Source organism: Onychostruthus taczanowskii, unplaced genomic scaffold (genome assembly GCF_017590055.1).
Source record: "Onychostruthus taczanowskii isolate IOZ18803 unplaced genomic scaffold, ASM1759005v1 scaffold53, whole genome shotgun sequence".
NCBI classification, from domain to species: Eukaryota; Metazoa; Chordata; class Aves; order Passeriformes; family Passeridae; genus Onychostruthus; species Onychostruthus taczanowskii.
In genome coordinates, this window is record NW_024502902.1 from 5,434,341 (window position 1) to 5,460,516 (window position 26,176).

Here is a 26,176-nt window from a genome sequence, read left to right on the forward strand (position 1 = left end):
ACAGTGACGTCACGAGAGCGGCGGCCGTCCCGCGACGGCGAGGACAGGGGAGGGGGCGGGGACTGCTCAGTGACGTCATCCCGCGCGCCGGGGTGGTGGAGCGGCTCCGAGAGATGGGCGGGCCCTGAAGGGGCGGGGCTCGGGCTCGGGCGCTGCCCCCTCACGGGGACGCGGGCGCTGCGCCTTCCCTGTGTCCGGGGCTTGTGCAGAATCCCGGGATCAATTAAGTTGGAATAAACCCTCCGAGATCACCGAATCTAACCTTCAAGCGCTCCACTCCCCACACGGCCCTCCCTCAATGCCCTGCCACTGAGACATCCCGGCTGCAATCCACCGAAATGAGAAGCTTAGAAAGGCCGATATCAAAAAGATACCGGTGCCCACATTTTATCCAAGGAAAAGGAACCAGCGCATGGAGACAATGGCGACAGGGAGGTGCAGGGAGTTGTGAGGGTCCGGCGGCTCCACAGGAGCGGCTGCTTGCTGCCCTCCTACACGAGCTAACTCAGGAAGTCAGAGGAAATGGATTAAATGCCAGCTGGGACGTACAGGGAGGTACTCTCTTACTAACATGCAGAAATCACTGCTGTTCCCATCACTGGAATCTTAATTCAGTGCAAAGTACAGGGATGGGAAGCTGAGGAAGGAGAAGGAGTGTTTCTCAACTCAGTAACAGAACTGCAGCTGGGCAGATGAAATGGCCTCCTTATTCCATCCACAACACCATTGTGGCATTTTCATTATTTTTTATCCTGATTCTTCTGTGGTTCTGGCGTGAGAGAGAAATAAAAATCTACAAAATATTACTACCTCTGCACTTTCCCCTTCATTTCACCGATATGCTGTGTTTTGTCTTAATGTAGACATAAACATACCAAGGCAGAAGTTGGATCCTTCTAGCTTTTCCTTGTAGTAAAATGTGACATGGACATGCTAGTCCTACCTGTAATCCTGCTTGGCATGCTTGCTTTTTGCTGGGCTGTTTTGACTTTGCTGGCCATCTTCTCTTAACAGTGGTCAAGAAATCCTTCTTGTCCTCGTGTGCATTAATCGGCCACAGCTTGACCCTCAGTCTGCCTCCAGATTCCAGGGGAAGTTTTGTAAAAGTGGCTGCTATTCTCAAAGGACAGGCAGAGGGGAGTGTTAGGCAGCCAAGAGGAAGAAAGGCAGGTTACATTCCAGTGGCTGTGGTTCCTGGATATTTGGGTTTTTTTTCAGATGTATACATTTACAGTGTGGAGGTTTGCAGAACAAAGTGGAACCAGACTTGTTTTTACTGAAGCCGTACTCGGAGGGGGCACACAAGCTCTACCTTCTGTCCCACCGTGTACATAATCACAAGATAGCAGTGCACTGTGGGAAGGCTCAACAGCAGAAGTACCAAAGAAAAGACAGCTGGAAGGAAGGAAAGGAAAATAGGAAGCAATTGTGCACAATGGATATTATAGCTTAGAGAGCTGCAGTTAATAGTAATGATTTTTCTTCTGAGACCCAGTCCATAAATGCTGGGTGATTCCAATACCTTTCTGTGTCATACACTTTCTGGAGATGTGCAACTGTTTTTTTTTTTCAAAACTAAAACTATTCTATTAAAGGTATTAGTGTTCCACGGTGCCTTGGCAGTCACAGAAATGTGGCTGATAGAGTGGTGCCCCAGGCAGGAAGCTCCCAGCACATGGAACCAAAATCTACTGCAGCCCAGAAGAGCCACAGCAAGGAATCCCCCAGGATGACTTACGGGACATTACACACCAATAAAAAATGGTCTTCTTGGTATCCAGTGTCCAAAGATGGCTCAGCCGTGGAGATGGGAAGATTAGTGAATAAAGCAGATGTTAATTTCTTGATTTGGATGGAATTCTGCCATCATTGGAGGAATTATGGGATGAGCCCAATGAGCTATCCTAATTGGGAACGAGGCTGTACAGCTGACAGAAGTCTCTGAATCATTGCTAGATGGAAAAAATGGCCACGAAGAAAGGTATGTGCAACAGCAGACAAGGATTCAAATGGCTGTCCCGGGAAGGGTGTGAGGGCAAAGCTCAGATCCTGTGGAAAAAAAGAATTGTCATCAGACATTTTCATGACACAGCCTGTTCTGGACTGGCTTTGGGTCTTTGCTAAAAATGATCTCCTGAAAGGATTCAGCTCCACCCCCCTGGCCGTAGTCAGAGGTCAGACACAGCAGCGCCTGAATCCCTTAGGCCCATATCTTAACCTCTGATGAGGAGAGCTGAGATTCTTTTTATCCCTATGAACATCCACAAAGGAAGGCAAGACTTGACAATAGCGATTTTGATTTTCAGGTTAGTCACCGATTCTGGAGTCAGAAACTTCTGCCTGTCTGAAGTGAAAAGCACTGAAACGTTGTCCCTCTTTCTGGATCTGTATTTGATCTATCCCTACTGCTTTTCACCCAAGAATGCAAGTGCTGGATAAAAGCAAATTTCTGTTCTGGAGTGGATATACCAGCTAAAGAAAGGGAACCAGTGGGGAAAAAAAAAATCAGTGACTCCTTGAAAGGGAAGGTTCAGCTTCTTTTTTAGGGGACATGTCAGGGTGCCCAGAGAGCACCCAGAGATTGTTCTTGACATGAAGTCAGATGGAAGAGAGGAGAGCTGGGTGATGAAGTGATGTTGAAGTAGCTGGTTCCAGCAGGCTCTCCAGTAACTACTGGAAAACTTAAAGAGCTCCAGTGTCCATGGCTCTGTAGAGACCTTGATATACCTTGAGCCATGAAACTCTCAGAGACACTGTAAACATCTCTAGTATGATGGCTGGAAGGTACTACAAGGCCAGGAAAAGATTTATTGTGCAAATCACACAGACTGCAGGCAAGAAAATAAAGGGGATTTTATGTGTTTCAGAAGTTATTCTGTAGGTTTATAGCTGTGGCTAAGCTGACCTCTTCAGATGAAAAAAAGGGGAAAGTGATCAATACACTGGCATCTCAGATTATCTTTTGTCTATTTTATCAAATGATCTGCAAAATACCAGTGTTGCAGTCCCAGGGATGCTAAACAGCTAAAATCAATGACATAATCAAGAGAAAAAAGAAAGGAAAGACAGAAAGAAAGGAAGAAAAAAGGAAGAAAGGAAGGAAAGAAAAGGAAGAAAGAAGTATTTAAAGTGACTTTGAAACACCAATGGCAGCCATCTAAGTCCTCAAGGTTACCTTTTGATTTTCTGTTTGCATTCCCTGTGTGTTTCTGTGAAACACAGAGCACGAATAGTGGCAGGAAACCAAAGAAGTATCAGCTCTCAGTAGGGCAGCATCTCATCAAGGGAGAGGACATGCCTTGTTTGCACACTGCTGCATAGCCTGGGGGAAAGAACTCTTGAACTGATAGCTAGGCAGAAAGTTTTCAGGCGGTTAAAACAAGGCTGCTTTGGTTTTCTTTCATGCAGGATCTCCTTAAGGAGTTCTTTGGGAAACCACAAACCTCCTCACTTTGAAAGATAAAACATCCTTGTGCTAAGGCTTATTCCTCCAGATCTTACTTATTGCTCTTGGTAGTCTGTGTTTAATTTTATGGAATAAATGAGGTCTATCACTTACCTGTTAGCTACATCTAATAAGTGTGATCTCGATGTGAACCAGATATGTGTGAAGGACATTAAAACCTCACTGGGACACAGGGACTGCATTATCAGAGATGCAAGCTTGTGGAGCAGCTGCTTCCCCAAAATGTGTGCTGGAGAGTTTGGGAATGAGAATCCAATCATCCCTGCAACAACTGCTGTCAGCTGGACACCTCAAAACACCCAAGGGCTTGCACCTCTGCACCACCATGGGAGCAACGGGGGACGTCAGGGCCAGTGTTTGTCTCAGAGGTGTCACATCTTTATTTCCTCCATGTCTAAGTGTGTTGCTCAGTGCTGTATGTTTCAAGTACTCGTTATTACAGGAGGACACGACAGCTTCTTACACAAGCCATTGGCTTGTAGACCCAAGGGGCTAATAAGCTCCTAGGAAGGTAGCCAGGCTGCAGGGTTGGGCTGGGAATTCTGGCCTTCCAGCCTGCAAGGATATGTTCAGGTTCACAGACACCCTCTACTTTGCAGTTTGACATCTTCATAGCAAAGCTTAGAGACAGATAGCCCACACACTTATTCTGGAACATTTCCCATGAAAGACTCATTGGACAAAATAAAAGCCACTGAGGAAATGTTCATTAAAGTGTAAGGCTCTGCCAACACAGAAAAATTTAGCTGATACCACCACACACCTAGAAATGTATCTGTATAAACCATTATGAAGATTTGGGGAAAAAAATTCTGAGTGGTTTAAATGTTACTTCTATGTAATCAAACTGAGACATACAATGACTTTTACATTGTACACATGCTTCTGCTGCTGATTCCATCAAGAGATCAACACCAAGCACTTCTGGCAGGGCTTTAGCCTCAGGAAAAAACCTGGGCTCCTCTAGGTGAGCTCTACTTTGTAGCAGGGTGGGTTTAGACATCACTGTCCATTTCTGCCCTGTGGAAGAGGCAGTGGGCAAGACTAATTAGCTCAGTGAATGTGTCCCACAGCCTTCAGTCTCTACAGAAAACCTCAAGAACACAACTGGGAATGGAATGTAGAAAAAACATGGGTAAGTTTACAAAGAACCCAGAAGAACAGTGTGAACATTTCTGGCTGAACTTCCTTATTTTTCTCAGTGAAGCGTTAAATGCCCATGAAGAAGGGTTTTATATTGTCTTGGTATCCACAGCAGGGAAAGGGAGACAAATCATTCCAGTTTGCTACAAGTGAAGGCTTGCTTTGTTTTCTTCCAGATACTGGGGAGGCCAGCAAGGGGGGGCCTATATCTCCTGCAGAATTTGGATAACTACAGCGTTCCCTATGAGCTGCTTTTCAAAGCCTGCTCCTGGACAGCCAAGTTTGCAAAACCTAAAGGCACCTGAGACAGCCAGCACTGCTCTGGGCAGTCACCCAGTGTGGTGTGAGTGGTGTCTCTCTCCCACAACTTACGTAAAAGACAAGAAAGGATGTCACCCTCTATTGCCTCCTGAACCAACCTGTTCCTTAATAATGTGGAGGAAGTTTCTAAATACAAAGAAAGAACTTGACTTCAAATCCACTAACACATACAAGACAGAATACACTGGAAATTAATTTAAGGAGTAAAAAAGTAAAACCAAAAATATTTTTAAAACCTGATCTTCACACTCATGTCAAGGTCAATCAAGTCCCTCTGACTTCCCTTTGAGATACCCATTTCCAACTTATTTGAAGGCACTTGCAGTATATGCTGTAAAATAATGGAGCAAACTTCCAGCCTTTTGGATCTTCCTGCATCCAAACTCCTCTCTGACTATGATGCACTAGCAGATGCTTAATTTTAAGCATCATGGAGCTCCATTCCCAGGTCTTATGTGCTCATTTTATGGCAGTCCAGCACTCAGAGAAAGGTTTTTGGGAACCAATTCCGTATTACATCTTCATGCACACAGCAAGCATGCTGACAGCAGTGTATGTGGGAAAGCAGCACCAGGACTTCAGTTGTAAAATCCTGAACACATGTGATTTCTGGGAGATGGTTCCTGGGAGAAGCCCAGTCCTGCTGCTGTCTGAAATTCATCAAGAAACACCTTAAGGGGAGAAGAAACAACAAAAAAAACCACTCACAGCAGCCATTTCCTAGGCTAGAAAACAATGGAATTTTTATTGAACAGAGATGGCTCATAAACACACTCAAAGGAGTTCCACCTGCTGTTCAGCAATATTCATTGCTATCTGATAATAACCTATGGGGGCAGCTGTATAAAACAGGAATAAAATACCAAATTGCTATATTCATTAATAACTTTGCCTTCCAAATACAGAACCGTAAGTATTTCAAGTCTGAAAATAGACCACAATTGTTAGCATTTAAACCAAACCTTTATGATAACAAATATACAAAAAAAGGCAGTCAATATATTAAACATTTAAATCAATAGCATACATTTCTCAGAGGTAAACATTGAGCAAACAAAGCCACTGATGATGTTCAGGAATCAGGTAAAAGTTTCAAGGTCAAGCTCCAAACACTGTAGCTTTTCTAAAGCCATACTGGTATTACACTTTTATCTAGCCCCTACACTGAAAACTATGTAGCATGAACGTTTGAAAATATAACATTGGCTATCTGGCAGGCAACTGGGAGTTCCTTAAGTCCTCCTTGTGTTGATATTGGAGCACCTGTGGAGACAGAGGGCAGCAGGAGTCAAGCACTTTGTTTTGCACCATTGGGGTTTGAGTTCTGTTCTAGATGGGCACAACAGGGTCCTCATACCAAACACGAATTCCAGCACTGACACGAGAGTATTTGCCTGACAACCTGCGTGAAGAATCAGCCTCGCAACTGACATTAAACAGAATGGGACTTGCACACCCACCTATTTACTGAAAACCTGTGCTATTTCTACTGCACAGAAAAAAATCTCCTTCAGTAGCTGATCTAATGCCTGAGGTTAAAAGCTTGGGATACGTACATACGCTCAAAAATAATGTGATAAATCTACTATTGACAACTAATAAAAGTCCATATTGCGATATTGCTCACAACATAAATGTACAATTTGCACAAAACATGGCTCTTCAACATGAATATTTCAAGCTACTCTCTATATATATATATGTATATATAATATGTATAATTTCTTTTCTTAAAGAATTATATGCCAGAGTGCATGCAAGGAATTTCAAAGCAGTAGCACAACAGGAACGATCACTTGTTTACAAGTTACTGAGACCATTCAATACAGAAACAGTGGGATATTAGATAACAGACAGACAGGTAGGTAGATGTATGTACACACTGCTTCTTCAGGGACCTTCCCATGTGATACCTGAATCTCAGACCCCTTTGAAAGACCAAACAGGGCTCTGAAGCTTCCCACACTCTGACAATAAATCACTTCTGCTGGAGATGACAGCACAGGAGGCACTTGTCCCTTAGTCAGAAGTAGAGGCAAGCAATCTTCTCCATAGCCAAGATCTGCTCCAAATCCTGCTCCTGTATTTCTATGCAGTGAGTGGTGAGCATCTATCCATCCAATGTTTTAGCTGGTCCCAAGCAGTCTCCTGCAACCTTTACAGCTGGAAATCCAGGACTGAGAAGCTGGATCCCCTAAACAGCAGTGCACAGCACTGCCACCATTCTAGTCAGATATGTACAAGGAATGACATGTATACTCTGCTTTAAAATTTACATAGAGTATATACAAATAAAGCTATTCTATCAAGGTGCAAGTTTATTATTCTCTGGTGTGTTCCAATGAAGATTTATTAAAAAAAACCTTTATACAGACCCACCAGGAGAGTTTACACAAAGTTGACATTTTGTCAAACTCATTATGTAGGCTTCTTTCTGCAAACTCCATAATGGAAACTCCTGTTACTTTACCTTGGAGTTCTGCTTATGCACAGGGCTGGATTTGATAGACTACAGCCACGTCTAATATAATTTCCTTGATTTTAATACATTTTAAACTTGGATGAAGTGGCAGCATGTGTTTGGTTTTTTCCCCCCAGGATGTCATCCATCTCTATGAAATGAGGCAGGACATGTAATTCAGTGTCAGGGGGATTGCATTCATGTGCCCAGTCCAGCTTTGCTTGCTTTTCATGGGACTGTGGTGTGTGAAGCTGGCACAGTTTGGCCCTATGGGTATGCCTGGAAGTCTTTGGTGCTATTTTACACTGGCTGATGACAGGCGATGCCCTCAAAAGAAACTAAAAAAAAAAAAGCCCAAATCCAATTTACTAAACAGTAAACATCAGACTGATGCACTAAACAGACAGATATGGAATGCAACTTGTCTAAAATTAGAATGATTGTTTTCTTAGGCTGGTCTAAATTAATAAAAATCTATCCCACGCAGGCCTCCTTCTGCAGCATGTAACTATATGATACTTCTAATAAAAGTCATTGGGAATGCAAAGCCTGTGATCAAGGAGCAGAAGGAAGGCCTGCCCTCTCCCATTTCTCTTCAGCAAAAACCTCAAGTAACATAAGTACATGTTTATGATCCCTGCTGAAGCAGAGGGGCTGTGTGCAATGACAGCAGGATTTGGCCTTCAGCCTTTTTGGTGTACCAACCACAACTGTGCAAATGACTGGATGGGAAACTACATCTGCTAGTGCATTAAAAAAACATACAGCCTTGCAGTAACTCCCATTAAAATTCCCACTGACTTCAGGAGGGAGACAGAGCAAGAGAGCAGTCTTTAGCAAGTGCGTGTTCTGCTCCACTGGAGTTATGTTCCCCAAAAATCTTTCTGTAATACCATTTTCCTCCATTTTGTAAGCTGATTATATTGAGGCATTCATAGCAGAGGCTTTGCACGTATCCTCTCAAGCTAAGGGGAGCCTTTCACACTAGAAACAAAGATTTCTTTTTCAGAGTAATGCAATAATAGAAGTCAACTTGCTGGTTTCACATGCTGCAATGCCTTTATACAGCCTTAACAAAATAAGATTTTTGTTAAGGCTGTTACAATTAATTTGTCATCTAGCAATGACAAATGAATCGTAATCTCATTGGAGATTATAAAAGGATCAGCATCAGACAGACATTAAATGATGTTTAAGATGACCTAAGGTGCACTTGGAGAAGATGCTGTGAGAGTGCTTCAGCAATTAAAAAAAGGATTCAAAAGAAATGAAATACAAACATGCCCTTTAAAATAATGTTCAAGTTGTGGACACAGTGGACAAAAGCAAACAAAGCTGCCATCTCAAATTCTGGCCAAGCTCCTCTATTTTTCATACATTCCCTTCTGCCTTGGTTCTGAGTGCCCTCAGTTAGCCTCTCCAGTGGAAGGGCTTGTGCTGGATCATTAACAGCACAAACCAGGCAATTTTCAAAAGCATCTAACACACTCAAGAAAATGACATCTTTGAATGAGCTACAGATGTCTATCTGTTCTTTTGAGAAAAAATATTTGGTTCCAGAAACATTTGCATTTCTTAGCTGTAATCTTTCTTCATTGAAAAAAACCTGCCATCATATTGCCCATACTCTGACTCTGTTATTTCTTTTTATCCACCATAAATGGGTAAGCAAAGGGGAAGAAAGTTTCACCTGTGTTGTTAATTATAGATGACCTCAAACATGCCTGTGAAGCCACAAACCAATATTTAAGCCACATCTGTGGGATGGAGGACAGGATCTCTGTGTTTGTTGATGATGGCTGTTGGGTTATGTGATCTTTCATTTCCTTCTCAATAAAAAGTGAAATTAAACTTTCACATAAAACCCCAACAAAAGATGACAGCAAACAAAACCACTTTGTTAGAAAAAAACCCCAAACCCAAATTCATAACAACCATAACAAATGCAAAACAATCATAACCATTCCTGGGTTTGTATTAACAAATTAGGAGTCTGCCTAAAACCAGCAAAAAATCAAGATCAGCACAATGGTTCTGCTTATCTTATTTCTGGCACATCCTTTCCTCTTGTTTTCACTTTTCTTTCCTAGCTTCCAGTTCCAAGACATCTCAGGGACAGGTGGAAGTGGATGTGAAGAGGCAGAAAGGAAGCAAAGAGCTGTCCCACAGACAATACTCTTCTGTATTTACAGGATGCTCACACCACATTTCCTAATTTAGGTGTTGTTTTCAGAAGTGGACCATTCTCCATTTAAAGATCAAGACTGTGCTTTCTAATTACAGATATGTATTTGGCCTGCAAAGACTTCAAAGATGACACAGTATGAAAGAAAGATGGAAAACAGACCTAATCCACAGACTAGAGAAATCAATGAAAAGGCTTCCAGCCATTTTAGTGGAGCAGATTTCATCACGCTTTCATGTTTTGGTTTGTGAATGATGTTATAGTAGAAACTTAACTTGCATTTTTTCATAGAACATTCATGTATTTTTAACATGTAAATTACTCCTTGAACCCTATATCAAATATTTATAAATGCTAAACTAGGTACAAAGTGAAACCCATTTAGGAAAGTGGAGCAGAGGGAGGTTTAGCTGCACTAATGGATATTGCATTAATGCTTAGCGTCAAGGAAGGCTGACTGCCATTAACAAGAAATCTCATTACAAACATGATTTCACGCCTCATAACATATCCTGTAGATCTATTTACTGTCCCTCTGTCTTTCTTGAACATACACACAATGATAACTATAGACACAAAATCCAAAGCATTGCACATGCTTAATCTTTTCTTTCCAATGAAAAAATAACCAAACAAAAAACAAAACAAGCAAAAAAAACCCCCCAAAAACCCCAAATCGCCCCCAAAACCAGCAAACCAACACAAAACCAAAACTAAACAGAAAATTCTCAGCATGGATGATTGGAATTCAATGTTTTACAATCTCACTTCTGCCATGAATGACTTCAGACGCTTTCCAGACTTTGACCTAATGCAAAGCATGCTCTAAGGATAACTCATGTACAAATAGCATTACAAGAAGCTTTCAGAGGAGTGGGACTGAAGAACACTCTAGCAGCACACCTCTTACTGGTGGTGGGGAGGGCAGGTTGAGAGAATGTGGTATTTCCTGTGGGTTTTTCTTTTCCCTTCTCTCCGTGGTGGATGGCAGAGCCAAGAGAGAGTGGGGAAGAAGAGCACTGATCCTAAGCTGGGGCTATAAATAGCAGACCTTCCCCATAGCAAATAGCAAATGCTCCCCATAATACCAAAGAGATCAGTAGAAAGAATGTCCTGCACTGCAGAGAGTGGGATTTACTTATTTGGTGTCTGCATAATGCTCAGGCACCTCTGCTCCACACTGGCACAGCACATATGGCTGCACCACAGAGAAACAGGGACAGGAAGCAACCTACTGGCCAAAATGCACTGATGGGACTTAAACAGGTCAAGTTTTTCTAGTACTAATTGGAACTTAGCCAGGAACATGAGGTCAAAAAGCTCTGAGATACATTCCTACAGTCCATGTATTCTCCAATGGAAAAACATATCTCACAACTGAAGTTAAGACTGCACATTTTACTACATCCCCAAATGGCACAATTAGTCATTGGCTTAATAACTGCAAGGCAAAAGTCAGTTCCCAAGGTATTGAACTGACTGGGTTAAGCAAGGTATTTGACCAAAAGACTGTCTGGATGCTGGGGAAGCAGCTTTCACTCTGATGAGGCTCCAGGGGCTTCCTGTGCTCCTTCCTACTTTCTGCCCCACAACCAGCACTGGGGCACAGGAGGCTTTCTACTGTGCTGAGGGGCCAATCCCAGCCTGCAGATGTGCTGTGAGCTCTTCAGAAGCTATGCAGAACAGAGAAAGGCTCATCTGAAAGCCTCTCACGCAGTAAGCTACAGGATATTCAATTTATCCACTGCTGGGAAGGGGAAAGGGTAAGGCTGGACTCTCTTGAACCTGTAGCTTTAACAAGTCCAGATGTTTTGAAACATATTAATCTGTCCCTGCCAGAATAAGGTTTTGACTTTAATTAATTAAAATGACCTCCTAACACACTGGATTTTCCTAAAGGGGCAGTCTCTTTTTTTTGTTTCTGAGCATCTCCCTTTTCTTTTGTGACTTATTGTAAGCCATAAATGATTTTTGATTGTATTTCAGCAAGGCTTTTTCCCTGACTTTGTTTGCTTTAGAAAGGCAGTAAGAAACAAGATTGCCTCTCACTGTGCTAGGCAAAGCCGAACAATGGAAGTTTTAATGATAACACAGCAACAGAGATGATGGGGAGCGGAAAGACCAAAGTTAACCAGCAGCAGCAGTGAACATGTTTGTAAGGACAAGAAAGTGCCACCAATTGCTTCAACTCCATGGCCATATCTGAGCACGGGACCAAGCAAACCCTCTGTGTGAGCACTGAAGAGACTGGAGCCAACTGGGCTGGTTGGGAATGCCAAGGAAGTGGTACAAGATGGGGCTGCTTCTCCTCTTCCTGCTCTCCCCTTCCCTTTGATTTCCTGGAATCTCTGAGTTGGGGAAAAAATGAATTAGCCAGCAGTGGACACTATAGCTCTGAAATCAGATGCAAAGATCCAAGGTCATACATTCAAATTCTTTTACCTACTTCTCTTCTAAGACCTCTTTGTTAGTGTGCCATCCAGCGTGGACAAAACCTGTGCCTAAGCTAACATGCCCATTCACATGGCATCACTGCCTCTACAGGATGAAAGAACAAAACTGTCAGCCCAAAGAAAGGTGAAAAATGCCTCTCCAAAGGAAAAAGAAACTACAAAGTTGCTGTTCTGGTACAATCAAGTGGACAGATTTAGTCAACTAAACATGCAAAGAACAAGGTGTTTGTAGAATTTAACCTATCCAGCCAACACAACCTCTCCTGTAACTTGCTGCCATGTCTCCTGGGTGTTTTAGTGACAAGCAGTCCAAGCAAGCACAAAACCCATCATCTAATGAGACTCTTGAATTTGAAGTGGTGAGATACCAATTTTAAGTCCTGTGCAGGCATCCAAGATAAACACACTCTAGGCCATTCATGGCTGTTCCATGCAAGAAGCCTTGGACAGAGCTGAAGGAATGACAGCTTAATAGCAACAAAAAGAAATGGAATGCCCTCCTCCTACCCACACTGAGCTTGCTTCCCCAGCTCAAAGGCTCACTGAAGGCAGCTGACAAATTCCCATTTGTCTTTCTGCAGGTTTCCAGATTTTCCTTCTGCTTTGAGCACCACATGAATAATATTTTCAGCAGTGCTCTCACTGAAGTCATGGAGCATTGACCCACAGCTGAAGACTTGGCTTTGCTGTTTTTTGCACTTGAAGACCAGTTACAAATAGCAGGTCAGGTGCAATTGTACTGAAATGTGATAATCTGGTCAGAGTGGCCAGCCTCCATTTTCACCCACTGAAGATAATAGGCCTTACCTCAAAATAAATAACGAGTTAAAAAATAACATAATAATTTTGCTATAAATGTATGGAAGTGCTGCAGGTTTGTTTGCTTATAGGTTGACATGTAAAATTAGTAATGGTCTCATCTATGGGGTTTCAGATATTATCTGAGGGCTATTTCAAGGCTAACTTCCTACAAACTAGTTTATTAAATTTTAGGCTAAATCCTAGGTAATTCTTTTAATTCTTATAAATCTCAACATCTCTGTGCCAGAAGATGAAAGCAACATCAGGCCCTTCATTTCTGTAAAGCACTTGCAGAGCCTCACATGAAAGACACTTTGTCAAACCAACTAACATAAAGTCTTTGGCTTTAGGTAACTCTCATTCAGCAAAAAAACCCAAACAAACAAAACAAAACACCAAAACCACACCTAAACAAACAAACAACCTCAACCCAAACCCAAGCCAGTGGCTTCAGAGGCAGCTTTAGTGAATGCAGGTTTCAGGTTGTCATCTTTCAGCAGTATTTTTAAGACAGAGCCAGCTCCTGAGGGACCCTGAATATGTGCAACTGACTTCAATTAATTCTGCAGGATTCCAGCATCCCAGGATTTAATCCATAGACAGGAGCACTAGGAATGGCTGCTTTTTCTAGGATGGCCTAATCATCATCTTGAGTATGTGAATGCGTTAACCTTAAAAAACCCCATTTAAACAGGGTCCTGTATGCCTGAATCCCCACAGACCTGGCCATAACAGAAGCCTCCTCTGATTTTAGGCAGGTACAGCTGGGAAGAAGAGATGCCCTTTCTTTTTCACTGCAGCACCTCAGAGCAGTTTATTTCAGTGCAAACAGACCACTTCCCTTTTTATTTTTAATGCTGAAAGAGCAGCACATGTTGCTATGCCTTGAAACAAAACTAGAATTTAAGAAAGCCCCCAGCACATCACACAGTACAGCCCATCCAGGACCTGTGCAATGTTTGGTATGAAGCCATTGGTACCAAATGTTTGGTACCAAACCAGTTTATATTCAGTAGAAAAAGGCTCAGTGTCCAAAGCAGCATGTGGAGTATTCAGCAAGCAGCTCTTATTAGTGCCAACCAGAGCCTGGCTACTAAACCTTCACACCTTTTTAGAGATGTTTCCTCTGTCTTTTAGAGACATTTCTTATAAATCTGCTCTGGAGCTGAAACCAAGCAAGCAGAAGTTTTAGCTGGGGAAAAAGTAGTCTTAGCCATTAGAAAGCTGGCCCTGTTCCAGAACAGAGAGCATCTGGCCACCAGCTGTGTTTAGAGGACAGCAGGCCTAAGGAACAGATCAGGGGAAAACTGGAGAAACAAGTAGACAGTGCTGAAATTTGTAATGAAAAGAATGCCAGCCTTCCCCTGTGATGTCCAAAACCTTTGCCCTCCACATTCCCCATACTTCTCTCTTCCCAGCTCTTGAGCCAATTATTGGAAAATCAACTATTCAGGACAACACAGATACCACTTCTGGGCTTAGGAAGGAATCCAGCAGGGCTCTAGAAAAAAAAAAAAAAACCAAAAACAGGGAAGTGTGGAAACTAGAGGCATGTGAAGCAAAGTGGGAATGTGAGGAAATTCTGGAAACTAAGGGAGAACTGTGTAGGGATATAAGGAAAGATATGTCAGGAGGCAATGACAGGATGTCTTGTAAGTCCTCAAATATTACAGCAGTAGATTAGTATAAAAATGACAGATGGAAAGGCAACTTCACTCATTAGAGGCTGGAAAATTATGATTAAAAAAGAAAATCCTAAGTGTTTCTAAGGATGTTTTAACTTTTTCCATTTTACCAAGACTGGAAGCAATATTTGGCCTCAAAATTTGTAAATTATTGCAACTCGTACAAAGACGAAAGGAAGAGAAAGCTTTTTATTTTCCAAGATGATAACACCATGTCTGAAAAAAATGCTAATAAAATGCTCTGTTGGAAAGAGCCTTATCTGATAGGGATGGTATTCATGGGTACCCACTGAAACTCACATTGCTTTTTAGATTAAATTGACAAGAGCCCTTCCCCCAGCCCCAGATTAATGGAATGAAGAATCCACACATGAAGCCACATATAATAAAGGTTGGAGATTACGAAACAGGCTAGAAGACACAATCAGAATTGCAATTGATCTTGATGAAGTGGGGAAATTGCTCTGATTAGAGAAGAACAAATTTAATAAGGAGAAATTGAAAGTCTTATACTTTGAAAGGTGTAGTAAACAAGTGCATAAATAAAGATGGAAATCCTGGGAAGGCAGCAGTGAATCCCTCAGGAATTATAAAACAGACTACATCAAAGTCAGCCATGGGATGTTCTTGAAGAAAATATCTGGGGATATATTTTCTGATATGCTTTACGTAAACCACAGCAACAGTTTCTCTGCATTGCTTGCTAATGTATAAAACTCCTGCTGAGGTATGGAAATTTGGGGAAAATGAGAAGCCATGAGGGGAATGACAGCAAAAATCAGAAAACACTAACAAAGGAACTAGGAAAGACTATACTAGTGATGCAAAGAGGGTAATTCCTTTCATACATAAAATAACTTTCTAAAAAGATCTTGTAAGATCATCTGTTTTTCCTGTCAATCAGGACTCGAAGGAAAAGTGGCTTGATTTGCAATGAAGAAATTCTGGTCTCTTAGGAAAACCTTCTGATTATGAGAGTGGTGAAGATCATGGATTCCTGTGACTGGATTTCTGAAGAGCCTGCAAACTGCACATTGTCTGGCATGGCTCAGCTGGACCTCACCCAGCCTCACATCAGGAGAGGCAGACTAAAATCACCATTTCCAAATGCTGGTTTGTGAATCCACAAAGGTTTGCTGGCTGCTTCCAGGAGAAATGAATGCTAGGTTTACACAGGCTGGCTTTTCTGCTGGCAAAAGTCCTGGGGACCACTGGTCAAAAAAGAATTGAAAGTTATGACTATTTTTTCTTACGGTTTCCTTCAGCTATACATCTGTGATGTTTGGATTACCAGCATTCCAAGAGCAAAAGTTATTCCTGTATGAATCCTTAGCTGTAGTCCCTGCCTGTAACAGCTTGGGGTGCCCAAACACGGTGACCACCTCAGGTACAGCCACCAAAGGTCCTATTAACCCCTTTACTGCTGAAAGAAACCTAGTGAACTTTACCACAGACACTCACAACTCAGAAGAAGGAAAGCATGGAGTTACCAGTGTTTCACTCCTATTTAATATAATGATTATTGTCTGAAAAACTTTGCTATATTAAACCATGAGGCTGCAGGGTGAGGCCTGCTCTTAGCTAGTTGTTTTTGTCATAGAAGGATGGGTTTCCATGGATGAGAGACGGCACACCAAGCAACAACAAGCACCTCTGTGTGTTGCTGCTGTAGTAACTATGGTCTTGCTTCTTTATGATCACAACATTCACTCGGAAATAGCCATTACTTTTGAGTTCCAGACAACATCTTCTGTGAACATCTACTATGCAGAAAACAAGATCTAATTGACTGACATGTAGTGTCTCTGCAACATTAATGGCAGTTTAGACATTTTGTCATTTGTATCAGAAACTGTAGAGGCTTTAGAAGACCAAGCATAAGGGAGGATTTATACCTCAGAGTCATAAAACAGGTTCCTACTGTGTTGATAACTAAAGCCAAAACGGTGTTCTCTGAGCACATCAAAAGCTGGAACATGGAAGGGCACCTGATGTAGATGCTTCAACAAAAGAAAAAGAGGTTAACATGCAAACTTCTAAATTTCTTAGAATGGCACGGTAGAAAATAAATGTATTAATGTCACTTTGCCATGGAGAAGGCAACATCTTTGCCTGCTTCTTACTGCAGTTTTCAGAGAGGGCATCCAGAATGTTGTGGCACGTAGCAGATTTGTCTTGCTAACAATATGCTGCAAAATAAACAAAGCTGACATTTGACATTTAAATGACATCCCCCACCCCACCCTACCCAAGCCCTGCATTGTAGATTACCTATACATTCTCAGGATACAGTGAGAAATCATTCTACAGTACATATTTAATTATAATTTTAAAAAGTCTAACTCAGACACAATCTCTGGCCAGTAGCAAAGTATCCACACATCACTAAATTAAAGATCTGTTGCTATCTCTTCACTGCAACAAACAGAAATCAGCATCTCGAGAAGGAGCTCCAGGGGTATCATATCACACCAGTCACACCAGATAAAAAAATAAGCTAATTTCACAAATGAAGTTTGACAAGAAGTAACATTGCATTTGTCTTGGCAAAACGAAGCACAAATGGAACATTTCACAGGTACAGTTACCATGCAAACGCATGTTTTTTGAGTTTGTCATTGATTTCAACCCCAAATCACAAGTAGCATGCAGTTCTCCTGCCCCCCCAACTATTGTATTAGAGACAGTCTGGGTATTGTGCCTCTTTGGTGTAACCATAGCATCTTAGGCAAGATTATACCACCCTAGGAAAGAATACAAGCAAAACTTGAGCATATGTGTGTTTACACAATGTACATTTTACCATTTAAAAAACCAAAACATGTTACATAGATTCTCAAACGCAGCTCTGTTGAAAATGAAATTTTAAGCTTAAGAAACAGGTTTTAAACTACAAGGCCACCCCATTATTTTTTATGAACAGTTTAAAAAGTTCCCACCCCTAAAAATCTGCCAGTATATTTCCTCAACTATAACAGTCTTACCCACTCTCTAATACAGCTGATCTTTGCTGGACAGCAATAACAGTTCTTACATTTCTTAAATGCACAAGATAATGGACTCTGGGATAGATATAGTTCTTAACTGTGTAACACTGGAACAAATCTGACTTAAATGATTAATTGGTCAATTCAGGTGTTCCCCAGAACTACCCTTCAGGCAGGGACTTCTGCTGTTCACTGATGTGAGTTCTGGCATTTGTTGGCATCAAGCTCCATGAACAGGCTTGTGTTCAGAATGTGAGTACAAGGGCAATTCACTGGATACTCTGGTACCCAGCTTGCTCAAAACCGGGGAGGAACTTTGTATTCTCTCATCCAGGTGGGGACACAGCCCCAGCGCAGCACCTCTGGCCGAGACAGAACTGTTTGGATGCGACGTAGAATTTTTTACATTTTCTTTTTTTGTAGTCATTTAAGCAACTGCAACAGGTTTGAGCAACTGCAACAGAAGACTTAACTTCCAGGGTCTTTAATTAGAGGGTTACCATCTTCCTCAGCTTTACACAATGGAGCCCTTTGAAGAAGACAAATGAATTGACTGAATCCTTGTGGCCAACGTCCTCTGTAGGTCCTCTAGTACATTCTGACCAGATGTTTCTCCATTCTTGTCATACAACAACTGTTTGAAAGCTTCATTTTCAATGAGGACCATCATGTTTTTTAGAAAGTAGCCTTCACAATAGGCAGATAGTTCTGTGACGCCGAGGAACTACAAGAAGTGAAATTAGAGAAAGATAACCATTCTGATAAAACCCAGGCAGCAAATACAGTGCACAAGAGCTACACACAAACAAATACACAAGCTAAGCCTTTTAGACAGGCACAGTCTAAAATGTGCTTACCTACAGATATAAATGCATGGAGAGGAAGGAGTTAATAAAACAGTATTTTATGCTGATGATTCTCATAATAATTCCATGTTAAAAGACCCTGGCTGTTGGGGAAACAAAATTCCGCAGATTGAAGCTTTGCTCCCTTGGAAACTGATGGAAGTTCTACCACAGAGTTTACCAGACCTATGATTTCATGCTAGAAGTTACACCCTAAAACTACAGGTTTGGGAAAATATTACAGACCACGTTTCAAGAATGCTGTCCTTAGCAAGGATGGGACATATGACTGCAGAAAGCTGTCATGCAAAATTTCATGCTTTGAGGAAAAATGGAAATAATCAGCCATTGAAAAAATCTCCCCAGGGCAGAGGAGGGCTTCCCAGCATTGGACACTTAAGATTCAGCTGGGCAGGGTGCTGGGCCATCTAGTCTAGACTGTATGTTTGCAAAGAAAGGTAGGACCAGATGATCCTTGAAGTACCTTCCATGCTGGTATTCCACAGTTCTATGATAGCAATTTAAAAAATGGAATGTCCATAGGGATAGTAATGATATCAGTACTCTCCAGTCAGCATTTATTTGTAAATATGACCAAATCCACATTACAGAATCACAGAATACACTGAGCTGGAAGGGACTCACAAGGATTACTGAGTCCAACTCCTGGGCCTGCAAGGGACCATCCACCAAACTGTATCTGTCTCTCAATCCTGATGACAAAGGCTGTGCTCCACTTGCCTCTGGGCCAACCTGCTCACACATCCCCCTCTGGAAAGGTCGGGGAGGTCCTGCAGGTGCAGATGAGCTGCAAAGCAGCAAGGTCAAGAAAGGTGTCCCTGACCATGGCTCCAAGTAGATGATCTTAAAGGGTCCCTTCCAACCCAACTAATTCCAGAAGTCAAAGATTCAGGCACAGCCAGGTTGGCTATTGCTGCAATGCACTACTCACAGCAGTGCCAACATGACTCTGGCTGTAAAACCCACCCAGGTACCCCATTTCCACTGCTTCCATAGGGAGGTGCAGGCACAAATAACTTGCAGGTTAGGGCTCTTACAGGCAAACCAGGAGCTGGATTTAGCCACTGGATTTGTTAAGTTCCAGCATGAAAGAATTTTCTTCAGTCAGGATGTAAATAAAAGCCCCATTTCACAATTCAAAGTAAACACGATTTTAAAGTAAAATGATTGTTTTTACTGACAGCAGTACAAATTGAGAAGTTGGCACATGAGCTACATGACAAATAAAATCTTTTTCAAATAATTCCTGCACTGTAATTTTTTTCCTCTCACATTAAATGGACCTACAGATACACCTCACTGCTTATTTTTATAGGTGGATCTTTGTGCTGTTTCAAACACTGATTGCATGTTATCTGTACACGAAGACCAGCATTACTATTCTCTGTAGGAAATACCTGATGATGGGAATGGAGGTCAGATCTGCAGGGGTTTGGAGAAATCTGCAGGATTACTCTGTTCAATCAAACCTCCATGTCACAATGCATCAGTTTTATCTTTTGTATAGACCATGCAAGTTAGAGAAAAAATCTCTTTAAAATGCTTGAAGAATATTTCACTGCACTTATTTGTGTACCATTTCCATCTTCCAAGTGAAAATATAACTACTCCACATGAGGAGGGAAAAAACCGAAACGAATCAATGTGGTAACCACCTCCACCAATGCGTGAAAATAGGTTTTCTAGGACAAGAAATGCCATGCTTTTGTGTCTAATGACTTAGGCAACCTCACAAGCTAAGTATATAATTTGATTCCAATAAGAAACTCTCCAAGACACAAAATTCTCATTACCATCCTTGCAGGGATCTGAGCCATTGCACTTCCACAACATGGCATTTTTATATATTGACAAGGTGTCACCAGCATTGAGTGTATCACCCACTGGGCTTCAGGCAGGAAGAAACAGGTAATGGAAATGGGAAAATGCATCTTGGAAGGTGAAAGCAGAGATGCCTACTTCACTTGGTGATTCTTGTAGAATCAGCTCACCAGTTTGTGCTGCCATGAATAAGGGATAGATCACCCACATAGTGGTACACTCAAATTGAGTTTGAACCACTCAGGGAAGGGGCTGAGAAGCTGCCACCTTGGACTTAGACTAATTTTGGATTGCCACTATACCAGGTACCTATTAATCAGTCAGTCCCAGTAAATGAATGACAAATCTACAAATCTTGAACATGCAACAAATGTACTAAGCATATTATTTACATATATATATATATATATAAACTACTTATTACAGAACTGACCTACAAGAATGACTGCAGACACACAACATGCAAGCATATGCAGTTATTTTTACCTTGGCATGATTATAAATATCCACGCAGTTTTCTGTATTAATGCTTTTTGCACAAATGATCTCACAGTGTCGTTGTAAAGCTTCAAGCTGGAAAAATTTAGCAGCAGAGAGAAGCTAAAAAAAAACAAAAGGCATGGAAAAAATAGTCAAAAACTGCTGAGTGATACAGAATCAGAGCTTGCTTCTTTACTGTTTCATTATACTTTTTTCTCTGCCCCTTCTTCAGTTAGCATGAAAGTACTGACAAAAAGTCAGAATGAGAGATTGCTTCGTTGTTTCAACTCTCTGCAGTCCCTTCTAAATCACACAATGGGAATCTCTACACAGAGAACACCAAAGGCTACTCAGGTCCACATGCTGACTTTGGAATGGGACAAGGAGAAAAAGGAAACAGCGGTTTGAAGAATATTTTGTCACTGTGCAAACATGACTGCAACAAAAGACCTGCAAATACATCCCCAAAACCAAGGTTCTGGTTCAACTATTCCCCAAGATCTTACTGAAACAGAGCACCTGGGCTGGATGTGAGGAAGTCAGCAGAAAGGTCAGGAACAAGTGTAGAGAGGAATTCAAACCAAACTATGATGACTGTCCTGGGCAGACTTAATCTATAGAGACAATAAACTTCAAATCTGCCACCTCAGCAGGCTCAAGGGAGTGGAATCAGATCTCCATATGCTCCTTGTCCTAGCTTGTGAGCAGCTGTCAGGGGATGTCCAGGCCAGGAGCACTCTAACACTGTCTGGGGTCCGCGTTACTCCGAGGAACGAGTGCACAGAGGTGAGAACCAGCTTTGTGAGGCAGTGCCTAGCCAGCATTCATGTGAGTGTCATGTGTCTGCCATACCACAGCTCTTCTGACACCAGCACTGACCTCCCCCTTTGGCCCTGCATCTCCCCTGTGGCTACACTGCCTACCCTGGCACTGCCTTGGCATCTCTGCATGCCTGTGGGGTGAAAATGGCTTGAATTTTGAGTTCTCCTACTGATTTCAGCAGTGTTAGTATTTCCTCTATTGCCCTTTTTCTGTCCTTTTACATGAAAGTCATTTAATTTTCTGGCTTTCCATGGCAGGCCATTGTCTCTGGCTCTTTGCCTTAGAAAGCAGGTTGGAGTTCTTCATTGCTTGACACCTTGCTGTAACCCAGCCAGACCTTAGATCGAGCTGTTCATGTGTTTAAATAGCACTTACTCAGGTATTCAGGCTTTTACACAGCCCTTATTATTTGGGACTCACAACAAAAAGCTAACCTGTGCATCCCAAAGGGGCTCTCATGCTGCACTGGGGAACAAACAAAACCCTGAAACTTCCATGACATTATTCTGACTTCTCCTATGCAGTCTGCTCAAGATCTACTTTAATCCCATAAATAAATCCAAGTGCTGGAAATCTGCAGTGCTGATGTGATAGCAGCCAGCTGGCCCCAATTATGAATTGCAGCAGATTTCTGTGGAGTATTTCTGGTGCTTCTTGTTATCATATGTGTAATAAGGCAAGTTACTAAATGCAGTTTTGAAAGATAAAGACAAATCCTATTCCAGCTGCCTCTGTGGCTCAAGCAGTCATGTGCTGGCTTGTAATTACTTTAAACTGTGAGGAACGACGGCCAAATCTGTTATCAAGAGATCAATCAATCAGTCATACATTCTGGAGTCTCAGAAGTTTTGAGATGTCACAAAAGTAGAGCAAGCTGCCAGCTGAAATGCAGCACAAGCTTTTTAACAGCCTAGGTGATAGCACACACATTTCTATAAAGCCACTGCACTGCCTAGTCTAAAATTCTCTATTTCAGAAAAGGTTAGAAATTCAGGAAGTCTCTCAAAACTCTGAGTGAAACAGAGAATTAGGGAACTTTTCCTATACAGTTTAGGAAGTCGATTTGGGTATGCTTACTTAAAAATCCACTGCCTGCACTAGAGAGGGGTAATTTCAGTCCTGACCAGTTCCATCCTCTGGCTGCCAGACTGTAGAGTTATAGGGACAGAATAATATAGGCAACAGCGACAGGACTCGAGGAAAAGGAAAGCAGCTGCACCAGGGGAAGTGCAGACTGGCCATAAGGAGCAGGTTCCCCCCTGAGAGGGTGGTCAGTCACTGAACAGGCTCCCCAGGGAAGTGCTCGTGGCACCAAGCCTGCCAGAACTCATGGCACACCTGCACAACACTCTGATGTGGTTTAGCTAACATAGCTCTGCAAGGAGCAGGGAGTTGGACTTGATGGTCCTGATGGGTCTCTTCCAACTGGAGATATTCTGTGATTGTGGTGGCAGATACTGATAGCCACCTGCTGTTTAAGTAGCTCTGAATTTAGTATTTACTGACCTGCATCCTTTTTGGCTGCCTGAAAACTCCCTGAATGACTATCAAGGATTTGCTCAATATATCTTAGTTCTGTTTAGTTGGAGTGGTTTTGCTGATCATAGCTGACAATGATGGCACACAGCGTTTGGAAGGGGATTACTTAACATCCATAAGGTTGTGGTTGCATGGCTGGTGGCTGTGGCTGTGTGAAATTCCAGTCAGCTCCAGCTGGCCTGGTTTGGCTTTTGCAAAAGGCCACAACAGCACCTGGATGTTTTACATTCAGTGAGAAAGAGGCAAAGAAGTCTCTGTATCTCAGGGAGCAGATTATGGTTTTATTCATAAAATCTGAGAGTTACGTGCTTGAAATTGAACTGAACTGTGTCTCCAGTGGACTTCTCTCATGGTTAGAGCCCAGCATGTGCCCAACACTTCTCCCATGTGAGAAACAAAATTAGCTGTTTTTAATGCTGATGAGATAGGGCTAAGTTGCTGGAAATTGGTTCCAGATTGTGGTAACTCTAAGGAGGTATTTGCAAAGTCTCCCAGTCTCCTGCAGGACTGCAGAGAGCCTGGGCACTCCAGATGAGGCACTGCTGGCTCTTACAGGAGTGCTCATGTCTTGCCCCATGGCCACGTGCCCTCGGGTGAATGGTACACAGATCAGTCAGCATTGCTCCCACTGCAATTAAATAAATGTCTCTTACCTCCATAATTTCGTTATTTTTAATCAGGAGTGACTCTGCACCTCCATAATAAAGATACTGCATTACCAGCTGTAATAAAACAAAGGAGTGTTTATAAAAATCAGTTCAAGACAAAGAGGAACAGGGGACAATGCAGGCAATACCCGAGGCTCTCCTAACACCACCATGGATTTGTAGGTAAAAATGGCTCAAGCCTCCTGATTTCAAAGATACTTGGTTATTCTCTCGCTCTGCAAAGTTCAGTGTTTCCTTCTCTCAGGTAGTCTAATGTCTCAACCCCTCCCCCTCAAATTGTCTGGGTTTCCTGGTGAGCTCCAAACAGCTTGCAGGAAACCGATTAACTCATTTTGAATTTTCCGTGTATTTCCCAGTCTGTTAAGTACATCACTGATTCAGGCAAACACAGCACATAGAGTGATTATTCCCTTACTCCCTCCCTGGCAAAGGCCACCTTCATCCAGCTGTGTGTGGGCATGCATGGAAGATAACAAAGAGGTGGAGGAGGCTTTGCACAGTAATACAAGCCAGCCAAGATCCCTCTGTGGGGAGCCCAGTTATTGTGGGCAGCTGGGAATTACGTGCAGCAGTAACAGTTGACACAGGGAGCTGCCTGAGCTCCGGCTCAAAGCAAGGGAAGCATATCCACATACTTGCTACAGGTACAGAGAGCAACCTCTGCTTTTTCATGGCACAAAATTGATTGGAGAGCACTGCTAAGGAAGGGAATGAAGTGTGTCTCTTCCAAACCTGTCATTAAATACACAAAGAGCCAACTACAGAAAGAAATGCCTATGCTGACAGGCAGTGCTTTGTGTGCACAGCCCATGTCAGTGAAATGCAGGTTGCTGTATCTGCTGGGGCACATTTGCAATCCATAGAACTCTGCAGTGCTCAAACAGAGATGAAGCCTGTGCTTGTGAAACCACTGCTCTGGTTTATCACATACAGAAGTGCTAATTTGGGCAGGGCATGTGTGGTGCTCCTCTTACAAGTTCCATTCAAATTCAGTGTGAGGACTGTACCTGAAAGATGGGGTACTTCACATAGTTGATCTCAATACAAGTACTATCAGATGAGGGCTTGCTAGACAGCAATGCTTTAAACCTAAATAAAAAGGAGCAAAACTGAAATACCAGCCCAGTTATCTCAGTGGAAAAATGCAGTAAAAACAGTACAGAAGTGCAGTGGAATGACAGCATCAATTCTTGCAAAAACAGTACACTGAAATGAACATATTTGTCACCAGAAAGCATCAAGATTTAGACATTAGCATGAAGTTCAAACCAAAAGTAAGAAGCTTCTCTCTAGAAGATTTCAATTCAAAATTTTTTTAAAAATACATCTAATATAACAATAGAGTAAAATGTACATCCAAAACTCAGATTCTGTAATAACACATATTACAGATCCAATTGTTTTTTTTCTTGAAGGCAACATGATCTTTTATAAAGATCTGCAACATTTAAAACTTGAATGTTTTCCTTTTTTGAGGGAGATAGATTTTGGCTTATGTCCATTATGCTGGTTTAAAAAATCTTTTGGAACAAAACAAAAAAAAGACACTGAGACTTTTAACACTCCTATGCATGCTCAATGTAATTGTGTGAGAAGAGGCAGGAGAGAAAACTGGATAGGTTGCTGTTCTCCAATTATCAAAACCCGAAATTCAGACACAAGTTTCAGAACAAAAAACCCACATATTTTTAGTAAATAATTGGAAACTTATGTGAGATATATACATATGTAAGAATTTACTTCTCAAAAGCAGGTATTCCCATTGATCAGACGGTGAAAATGGGCAATGTGCTGCCAGAAACACCAGCCCTTGTACTTCCTCTCTTTGATAATCCATCTGACCTTCCAGCAGCAGTTCATAGCTCAGCTTATCTATCAAGACCAGCATTTGCTGGATGGTAACCTTCCCCTCATCGTGACTGCATCTTGTTTGTTCAAATACAGATGACAATTTACTTGCTTTCACTAGTGCCGAACTCTATTATGAACACAATTTAGTAGGCTTAAAGCTGGAGTTTGGAACGCATTTGTACATCTACCAAGAAGCTCTAAACATCAATATCCATTTCTTAGTTAAGCCAGGGTCAGGTACTGCAGTTACTTCATGCAAATCTCGTTACTCTGTGGTGTGAGTTGGCAGCACAACTAGCATCAATTCCCATATTGCTTAAATCATCCAAACTCAGAACTCTGTCCTTGCCACATCTCAAAATAAGCTGTTTTGAAGGGTCAGCAAGATTTGTTTAAAAGCACACATTGAATTATACAGCTGCATACAAATAATGTTTGTGAACAACTCTTGGGTTGGGTTGAGCTGGGAAACTCACATCCAGCCTTCTGAGCACAGGAAACCAATTATAAATACTGCCTTTGGATACAGTATGATATGTTTCACAGCTATTTCATTTCATTTAAAAGTTGTCGAATGCTGTCAAGAATTGTGTGATAGTAGCTTGTTTTTCCTGGAGACTGCTGAAA

At 42.0% G+C, this 26,176-nt stretch overlaps 1 protein-coding gene across 1 annotated transcript in view; it reads right to left on the reverse strand.

Annotated features, from left to right (window-relative positions):
- Positions 1 to 16,821: 16,821 nt before the first annotated feature.
- Positions 16,822 to 26,176, reverse strand: part of BTBD11 (BTB domain containing 11) — a 162,951-nt gene continuing 153,596 nt past the window's right edge. The window contains exons 14-17 of the mRNA XM_041416712.1: positions 24,706 to 24,787; positions 23,684 to 23,752; positions 20,676 to 20,789; positions 16,822 to 18,226 (exon numbers count right to left, since the gene is read on the reverse strand). Of these exons, the coding sequence (XP_041272646.1) occupies positions 18,017 to 18,226; positions 20,676 to 20,789; positions 23,684 to 23,752; positions 24,706 to 24,787 (475 nt within the window). The 3' untranslated portion in view covers positions 16,822 to 18,016. The remainder of the gene's footprint in view (positions 18,227 to 20,675; positions 20,790 to 23,683; positions 23,753 to 24,705; positions 24,788 to 26,176) is intronic.